Source organism: Poecilia reticulata, chromosome 23 (assembly GCF_904066995.2).
Source record: "Poecilia reticulata chromosome 23, P_reticulata-male-v2, whole genome shotgun sequence".
Lineage (NCBI taxonomy): Eukaryota > Metazoa > Chordata > Actinopteri > Cyprinodontiformes > Poeciliidae > Poecilia > Poecilia reticulata.
In genome coordinates, this window is record NC_088852.1 from 6,102,563 (window position 1) to 6,112,922 (window position 10,360).

Genomic DNA, 10,360 nt, shown 5'->3' on the forward strand with positions numbered 1-10,360 from the left:
GGTTCAGATTAGTGCTGAGCCAGCTGATGAATAATTCAGCAGCCAAAAACTGCAGATGGTGTTCCCCCTCCTGCTTCATAAATTTGTGACCCAAGAAAACCCAGCCCGCCTTGCTGGAGCGTAAACCCAGCAGACACTTAAAGACGGTAACCTGTGTGTGATTTTATGAAGTATTCATGAAAGAAATCTGTTTCTGTCGTTATACGTTTGTCAAGAGCGGCGCTGCAGGAGGAAGACAAAGAGCCGGCTGTCACAGGGGAGGCTTCCCAGTAAAAATACCTCATCAAGGGTACAGCTTGTGCACCTTGCAGAGTAAGATGTGGCTGCTGCTAAATCAGGCCGGGAGTGACTAAGGGGGAAAGGAAAGCCAGGCAGAGGTGACTTTACACCCTGGCAAATGACACAGCAGTTTTTATGCTCAACTCAGTGATGTACTTTAAACAAAAAAAGACTGCAATCCTTTAAATATTGTAAAGCAGCAATCAAACTTTTGTCAAAAGATACATTTATGTGTTGTAGGTTTAGTACTGTGGGCTAGCCTGTTGCAATAAGCAGTTAATCATTTAAAGCTGCAGTTTGTAACTTTTACAAAAATAAGGTTTTTTTCCCCCATATTTGTTAAAACTGTTACTGTGTCATGACAGGATGGTATAGAGGCGGGACTTAGCGCTGCAAATCAACCTCGTGTACACTGCTCGATGTGCTAATGGTAGGAAAACAACTCATTGTTGCAGGAAAACGGTTTAGTGGCTATGCTAACTATCATTAGCAGGCTATGGTGTGGTGAACCAGCTATACCTTAGCAAAGAATAAGAGTAAACATGAGTGTGATTGACAGTGCTAAGACCCTCCTCCAGGCTCTGATTGGTTGTTTCTGACTGAGTTGTGTAATTCTGCAGTTTGCACTCTTATATTGAATTGCCACAAAATAATTAGAATTTTAATAAATATGTAAAAAACAAAACATTTTTGTAGAAGTTTTGTATTGCAGCTTTAATTGCATGATAAATTTAAACTAGCTTGATAATTTCCAGTCTGATGATTGATATTTGTTGAAGGTCAATTTTGTTTACAAAGACTTTATAATACACTTTATTTATCTTTTTGGTTGTGTGTGGGTTTTATATCCAATTTATTTATTGTTTTTGGTTGTTTTATTTTGGAAATTTAAGGTTATTAGTCTTTGAGAGGGTGAAATTATTATGTCATTATCAATTTATCAGTAGAAAAGCAACAAACTGTAATAATTCCCAGGACAATTTGTCATCCAATAAAATTTATTATACTTACAGGCATAATTGTAGGAATTTTGAACATTTTATGTATTTAATTTTAAATAAATGCATTTTTATGTCCATACAGAGACACTGCAAAAACACAAAAAATTTATTGATAGAATAAATAAAATAAGATACAAAAATAACATGATTACATTTAATCCCTTGCTTCTGATTTTATATGTAATTTGCATAAACTGAATAAAAAAAACAGACATTTTTTCCTTACTTGTCTGAAGTTAAATCAGACCAAACTTCCCTTGTTTTATGTCCGTTAGAATCACAAAAATTATTTCTATTTGCCAGAAGCATAACAACAACTTTGGAAAGACACCCAAAACATTCAACCCAAGTCATAAAGCTGAAACGCAACCAACTATACCAAACACTAAGAAAATTTATATAAAATAGTAACAAACATATTTTTATTGTTCAGGCAGTTAGAAAAGATAAGATAACTACGTTATATTTGTTCTCTCACTTTGCAAACATCTGGTTTTACCACATCTCTCCCTGGATGCAGAAGGAACATTTGAATAATGCGTGTTAAAGATTGACTGATCTTTTTTAAGCTCAGTAATTACACGGTTTTCCCCAGAGAGCTGAAAGAAGCCAGTGGTCTGTTAAACAAGCTCTGATCAAACAGTTTTGCAAGCTTAACACCAGAGCCATGTTACCCTGAAGAGTGCAAGCAAAGCACAATTCAAGAAAGTGTGAACATGGATTCCTCAGAGCAGTCTTTAGATAGCCACCTGGTTGAATTTGTTAAAAGAATTAAACAAAAGAAAGATACATGGTGTGCTCTTCTCCATATTGAAAAGTTATCTTGAGTTTCATTTTTAACTTTTGTTCATTGTTCTGTGGTCTTTAGGTTTAAAGCAGTTGAATAGCTTAGGATACGTCTATCTAACGATACAAAACATGTTCTTTACATTTTTTGCACAAAATCATTCATAGTTGATGAGAATTTTAGGTCAGTTCTAACTATTTTGAACTGTTTCAGAGCGTCTTGTCACTTTAAATCCTAATAAGCGGCTGCTGGCCACACCCCCCAACTCCAGCCAGTTTTTACATGAAAATGGCTGCAAACAGATGAGCAATTACACAACTGTACATCTTTGAAAAGCACAAGTAGAGCCTCCTGCACAACCAACAAGAATGCAGGAAGTGGTTTCTGAGTTGTAAATCAACCAAACACTATTCCAGTTTTCCAGTAGCCATTGTACAGCACATACAGCGGTAAAACTAGCTGACAAAATGTGCTGGAGCTTGTCTTGGGTTGCTAGGTAACTGGCTGGGCTTCATTGGGGTTGCTAGGCAACGATTCGTGACGTTACATTTGGACGTCACGTTACATTAGGAACAGCTCATTTCCCAGACTCCAAAAAAAATTAAATTTATTGCCAAAAAATGCAATAAATTGTGTTCTTTGTTCTATGGTCTTTAGATTTAAAGCAATCTAAAGACCATGGCTGTTGTTTTTTTAAGAACTTGATATGTTTTAGAAACAGATGAAACTAAGCCTGTCATAAAAATGACTTAATAGCATGATAAATGAGCTCCGTAATTTTCCTTCTGATGATTAATTGTTTTCTTTGATGGTCAGTTTTGTTTAGAGAGATTACATAATTCATTTTATTTATGGTTTCGGTTATAAGTGGTTTTTATTCCTGTTTTACTTATTATTTTCGTGTTTTTATTTTAAATGTCCTCCAGTTAAGTGTTCTGTACAAAATTACAGTCTATTAGTTTTTGACAGGATAAACTTGCATTTTTATTCCATTATCAATATAAATTGGTCTCAAAATGACAATATTGTCATTTATCTCAGTAACTACTGGAACAATTTATTGTCCAGCAAAATTTGTTACTTCCATACTGGCCCAATGGAAGTATAAAAACGTTCAAAATGTGAATTTAAACCTTTAAAACGCCCATCTGAGCATCTCCAGGGAATGTTTAATGCTGCGACCCAAACCACAACAAGCTACTCAATCAAGATAAAAAGCTTGGCATTTGTAACTGAGGCCACAAAAGAAAAGCAATGCTTATGCTGAAAACTCAGACAGATTGGTTTATGGCTGTAGGAAGAGATAGAGATCAGAGGAGGTGTCAGCTGCTGAGTCGACTGCCGATTCCTCCGGCTCCTCTTCCCCCTCTCCCAGGAACCCAACACCAATCCGGGCCACCAGGGCCGAGCGGGGGAATGCCAGGAATCCTCTCAGCACATTTGCTTAGCGCTTTGCTCATTCTCACCCCTGTGAGATGAAAATCGGGCCGACGAGTCCACCTTTCTTGAGCAGTATGGCGGCCGAGAGGCGGCAATGAGCGGAAGATCAAGACGAATTGGCTGACGGGTGGAGGAGAGCGTCAGGCATGGCAGACTGCTGAGAGTGAGTCATCTTGGACTGGGCCGCTCTCTTTCTGCCAGCACAACAAAGATCAGATCGTTTATTTTTGTCGTAGCCCCCCGCTGGATGAAATCTAAACCCATAAGTAGTTGATCAAAGGTTCTGGTGTGGTGCCTGTCCTGGAGAGCAACTCATAACAAATGACATTTGGGAAAGATCCAGAAGAATCCAAAGCGATATCTATTGGACCGTGGCCAGTTTTCCTTTATAATCACAGTGATTAACAGTCCGAAACACTTGGAAGCTACAGTAGGTTTTAATTAAACCCTTTAAGGAGCAAACAGATGCACTTTTCTCTGTTTTGACATCCAGCCAGGTGTCAGCCTAAATAAAGAACTTGTTTCAGTTTTATTGGTTGGCCTCATGGAACCCAGTTCAACCCGGATGTCCCTCCATGCTGATGAAACATGTTCCCACCTTGAAGGCAGAACAAAAGAAGTTTAATCAAAAACATGGCAAAGACAGCTGCAGCTGCCAAAGCTGGATAAAATATAGAAGTAGCAGGGTATTACAAATGAGCTTGGAGAGAATAAATAGTTTCTTGTTTGGGGAAACAGAGCAGCAACGCAAAATACTCAGTAGTGACACTTGGTGGACAGGTGTGCAACGACAATAGCAAGAAAAAGACTTAAGCAACTGCAGTTTGTAAAATGTCACAAAAATCATAATATTGTTGAAAATGCAATTTATTTAAAAACTGAAACTCATATATTATTCAGATTAGTCACAGACAGTGTTTATGCTAATTGGGAAGAGTATACCTCACATCTAGATAATTATACAGATTTAATGCACAGTTTGCATTAAATCTGTTTGATTTGCACAGTATTTCCAGTCAGTTCTTGGTCTGGATTGTTTCAGACTTTGAATTGCCTTTTTGCTGAAAATGGCTATATAAATAAAATTACCTTACCTTACCTTACTTTGCCTTGCCTTGCCTTGCCTTGCCTGTCTTTAATTCTAATTTTTCTATGATTTGAGACAAAATAGAAAAAGTAGAAGAAATTGGTGAAAGGGTAAATACATTTTCACAGCACTGTGAAGAAGTTTCACTTTTTGAATTGAATTACTGAATTAAATAAACGTTTTGTTCACATTTTACTTTTGTTTTGATGAACTGTTTATTTTATTGCCCTCCAGGGAAAAATACATGTCTGGAAAAAAATAATGGATCACTTAAACTGATCAGTTTACCCGATTTTACTTCTTTTTATAGGTTTATGTTTGAGTAAAATGAACATTGTTCTTTTATTCTAAGAAGTACTGACAACATGTCTCTGAAATTACAAGCAAAAGTTTAGTATGACTGTTTTTAATGTCTGTTCGAAATAAATAAATAAATAAAATAAATAAATAAAGTATTTGCAGAAAATGAGAAATGGTCACAATAACGAAAAAGATGCAGAGCTTTCAGACCTCAATAATGCAAAGAAAACAAGTTCATATTCATTTAGAGACAACAATACTAATGTTTCAACTCAGAAATCAATATTTGATGGAAAAACCAGGAAGTTTTCTATGGGGTTCAGTGAAGTGGGCTCTTCGTTTTTTTCTAGAGCTGCATCTAAAACTTTTCATCTGAACAAAACATCTTCATCCATAAACTAAGGCACAGAAAACTTTTGGAGTTTTTGTAAACCCGAATGAACTGCTGCCACATAATGATACCGCCCTCTGGTGTCAGACAGGGGTCATGACACCCTGACTACTGGATAATAACTCACTGCATTGCAGCATTTGAAAGTTGGCAAAAGCTTGAAGTTAGATCAATAACTCTTCATTGACTAAAGTAACCTTTCCCAAAAGTATTAAAAGCTGAATTATTCTGAACTTTTAACTCTGAATATAAAGATGAATAAATACTGCCTTCACAAAATGCAGCATTTCACACTAAAAAAGGTCTAAGAAAGCTTTGCAATAATCTGCACTGCAGGTAATAATTAGCATTAAGCAGAATCATCCCCCGCTGTATGTTGGATTGTTATCTAATGGCTAATCAATATTCAACATATAGCGACAAGATTCCAGGTTTCTGCAGCAGGATGAGTCACTAACATCAAACACATACCAAATATTTTTGGCCTAGTTTCCAGTTCAAATTTCCCTGTTCACTTCAGACAAAGCAAAACTAACTTAGATGTAACTTTTCAGCAATATGTAGAAGTTTTTTTTTAAGTAAATCATTCCTTAAAGCTGCACTATGTGATTTTTATTTTTAAAAAATGCTTTTTTTTTTTACATATTTGTTGTAATTATCACCATTACTTTGCAGTATAATAGAGACAGATAAAATGTGAAAAGGTCAATTTCCTCCAACTCACTGTAAAAACAACAAATTAGAGTCAGAAAGAGGGGCCTAGCGCTGTCAATCATGCTCATGAATGCGCTGCTCAATGTGCTAAAGGCGGAGAAACAACATCACAGGAAAACTGTTAAATCTGCAGTAATAGCAGCCATGCTAACTAGCCTTAGCATTCACAACAAGCAGTGCTGATGGGAAGAAGTTGTATCAAGGAAGGCGTGCACACTGGCATGATTGACAGTGTTAAGACCCGCCTCCTGGCTCTGATTGGATGCTTCTAGTTGGCGTTGTATGTTTTTTTCACATGTTTTCTGTCTCTATATAGTGACAGTTTCAGCAAATATGTAAAAAAAAAATTCTTATAGAAGTTGCATGCTGTAGCTTTAATATTGATGAAAAAGTTCTAGTTAATCTGGCTTATTATTTCACATTTTCCCATGTTGTAAGTAAAATACTCTGCAAGGGAAACTAATACTTTTTCATTAATATTAAGGAATTGTTTACTTTTTAAAAAGCCTCTATATGTTGCTGAAAAGTTACAGGTAAGTTAGTTTTGTTTTATTTCAAGTGAAATAAGATAATTACATTAAGACCAAAAGCACTTCAGAGGACTCTGTCAGAGATTTTTGCAGCCGGACATTTTGCTCCTGTTGTTGCTCTTTCAACAAACGAGTCACCGGTGACATCACAGCATCCCAGGCATGATGGGCGATCAGGTTCTGCTGAGCTTCAGCCGCTGACCTGCCTGTTGAAAGGTTGTCCTAACGAGGCTGCAGTGCAGAGCATCAAACAATGCTATTTAAATGGAGTCACAGTGCAAAGTTGGCAGCGATGAATTATTGCCGCCGCTTTGAAGCTCTTTATAGCTTCACCGTGTTGTCAACACGTAGAATCATCCAGAACGGTGACGTCTGGGAGCGAGTATCGCTCTGATCGGGTTTTAGGGAAGACGCTGAGAGCATCGGCAGATGACTTTAAACTACTTGTGTTATGTAGCATTGAGCTAAGTGATCAAAGCATGGCTAAAGCTTTAGAAATGGATCAGAAGGACAGGGATTAATGCTAAAGCAGGGTGTCCAAAGCACGGCCCGGGGGCCATTTGTGGCCCTCTGAATGCTGGAATTTATTAAATCTCGTCTGCAATAAACCAAGAAGAACAACAAAAATGTAGTAAGCAAAAACAATAAGCACTTTAGGGGGGAAAAGGAGTTACCCACACCATTTATGTTGGGCTAAAACATATTCTATCATATTCTACCCTCCAAAAATGAGTTCATTTCAATAAAATCATGCATATTTAGTTTTGGAAACTAAATATAAACAATTTAGTTTATCATGCATATGATAAGCTTATCATATGCAACATGTTACTTTCTCAACCCTAATAATATAATAAATCGTGTTAGTGGTGTGAACCTTTTCATAAATCACAGTTGTATTTTTTGTGCCCTTTTCACTAATTAATTTGCAAACTTTAAGAAAATATATTTTTCATCTTGACTTATCAAGCATTTCCTTTGCTCCCCTTCAGTTTTATAGACGTATAAACTAACTTAGTATGTTTTTTTTACAAATACTGGAAAATCTTTAAACCATCCAGAATTTATTTACGTCTATTTAAGGAGTGAAACTTTGTTGTCTTGATCAGCAGCTCTATTGTCTTTCTGATTTTCTGTTTTAACTTTGGTTAGGTCAGAGTGTTTTAACAAACAAAAAAACCTTTGTACTAGTCCAATACTTGTTTATATACAAGTTGGCAATGTACCTAATATTTCCCCTAATCCTGCACGATTAAAAGCCCTAATTTTATTAAAATAAATGCGCAAAATGACAGTTTCTTCCTTGAAATTACCTTTGTGGCCGCTCAGTTTGTAGCTGGAAAAATAACCTTGGTGAAGGTTCAGTGACAGCGAGTTTGGACTCCGGAAGCCGCTGATTGACACATCTGTCTGCCCACTCTGGTTCACTGGCTGCGGTTGAGCTGGAGGCATCTGGCTTTAGGCCATTTCTAGATTACAAAAACAACAACGCCGCACCGGATATCCGAAGCGCTACGAGCTCATTAAGGCATCCTTAGGTTGAGGCTGGTAAATAACTCCCAGCCCCAACCGGAGAGGTTCCTCTGCAAGACAGCAACTAAAAATATACCCAGCATGAGATTTAATAACATACTTTATGAATCGGAGCAGCTAAAAAAAAAGTGCATTTTGTGAATAAAAGACGCGAAAATGTGAATATGTTTTGTAGCATCTATGCTACAGAATACATCTTATTCCCTCCAGGAATGTAAATAACAACACTGGAGCGTCCGCCTGCGGAAAAACCAAACATGGACACCAGCTGTGCTCCTAGAGAGCCTCACTCCAACTACCACTCTTGAGGCGATAAACACAACATAATGATGGCATTCACATCAGTGGGGGAGAAGGAAAACAGGATCCTGACCACTTCCAACTAACACACTCAAATTAAGACCACTGATGACCTCAGAGGCCAAATAGGCTAGGAAACCAAGCTGCTTCTCTTTAGGAGATAAAACAATTACTGGAGGGAAAATATGAAAATGAAACCTTTGTTCTGTCATTTAATACAACTAAAATTTACTCTGTTTCGTCTCTGTGGAGTTGATGGAACCCAGTTTCTCATAAAAGCAGGGCTGGAGTTAGACAGATAAAGGCTCCAGGGCTAGAGCCAGTTTTGGTCCCCCATCCAAAAAGCTAATTGAAGTACATTAATAGACGATCAACCAGATGTAATGTAGGAAAATGGTTTGCTATTTAGAGACAAATGTCACGAAAAACTCTGATCTCATAAAGTTTAACAGTTGTAATTGAAACTGGTATATTTAAATAATCAACTATTAAGGTCTAATATTGAGGCATCCTCATTGCAGCTGTTGGGATATTGTCATAAACAGAATGTAAACATCCATACGTGCGATCAGAAGTGTTGTGCTGCAGTGTTTGCATGACTCGGAGGGATATTTCAGTCCCAGCTGTAGGCAGCGCTGGAGGAGTTTAGGAATGTGTGACCACAAGACCTTTTGGCCCCAGCCTGCTTGTCTTCCTTCCCTGTCTGGGTCCGAAGACATGGATCCAGGCGTCCCCGAGCGTCTGCTTCAGGTCCACTGTGTGACAAACCACAACCGACAGCCACCCACTCACAAAGGGGAAAATGACAACCTTCGGTAGAGCAGCTGCTCTCTTGGAATGGCTGTAAAAATGGACAGATTTCATTTTTACCCCACTTCAGAGCGAGAAGGGATTGTTTCCGGCCCAAGTGTGGGCGAGTGGGCAGCTGAGGACGTGTCAAGCTCAAGTCAATCAGCCGGTAGAGACAATGAGTGCATCGTACCCACACCGCCATCTGCTGGAGACACTGCGTCAAGACGCTGCGACCTGCACCCTGACCCCTGTCCAGAGTTCATGTGTATGACGCCGAGTTAGAGCCGTTGGAGATAGAAAAAAAAAAAAGATAAAATTCTGCCGAAACACTCAACAATGTTGAGAAAAATTTTCTAGAAAAGCTCCAGAAGTCAAAAAGTTGCAAGAAAAAAACAAAACAAAACCTTTTGAGATTAGTCTTTGATTTTTGTTTTTGTTTTTATAGAAAATTTTGGATTTTTTTTTTCTGAGCTTGAAAAGTCGAAAATTTTAAACTTTTGGAACTCAGAAATGTAAAAGCTCTTTCATGAAGATTTCTGAGATTAATCTTAAAATATATGGGAGTTTTCCCCCTCATGTCATATTAAATTAGCATTACTTGAACTGTTTTTTCCCCACAGTTCTTTAACATGAATGCTAGCTAAGAGAGCTTGTCTGGCCTCTTTTTCTCTGTCTTGTTTGTCCACGATGGACCCCACCTGTCCAACCTGCAGAGACCCTGCATCCACAGGTAGAGATGGACTCTTCAGTATTATTAAAATTGATGTCTAATATGTCCAAATTTGGTAGAAAATGGACAGGCTTATAATAAAATATCCTTAATTTTGTTAGATGACTGTATTTAAACTGTTTAAAGACATGTGACTACATTTTAAGTAAATTATGTTATTTTTAAACTTTGGTTCCCCACACACTTCCACGAGTCAGCTTGTGCAAACTTATGTTTGGCAACGTGGTACTTGAAGTGTGGGATGAGTCATTTCTAGGCTTTATTTCTAGACCAGTATCTCAACACATCCTCATTTAATGTATTCTAAGTAGTAGGAAACAGGAAGAAGACACTGTTTTATATAGTAGATTTAAAAATATGATTTTAGTGTTAAGTTAATTTGAATAGATGTATTTATTTCATGATTTTAGCTGCAGAAAAAAAAATCAGTGGGTAGATTTATCAAGACATTTAGATGGTAAGAAAGCGCTAGCGAC

The 10,360-nt window shown here is 37.5% G+C and overlaps 1 protein-coding gene across 5 annotated transcripts in view; it reads left to right on the forward strand.

The window, feature by feature from the left end:
* LOC103459171 (putative polypeptide N-acetylgalactosaminyltransferase 8) overlaps positions 1–10,360 on the forward strand; it is a 45,765-nt gene that overhangs the window by 19,100 nt on the left and 16,305 nt on the right. For 2 of the 5 annotated variants that reach the window (XM_081603745.1, XM_081603747.1), the window contains one exon: positions 9,841–9,884. The exons of the other annotated variants lie outside the window; for them this stretch is intronic. In XM_081603745.1, the coding sequence (XP_081459871.1) occupies positions 9,842–9,884 (43 nt within the window). In that variant the 5' untranslated portion in view covers position 9,841. The remainder of the gene's footprint in view (positions 1–9,840; positions 9,885–10,360) is intronic. 5 annotated transcript variants of the gene reach the window in all.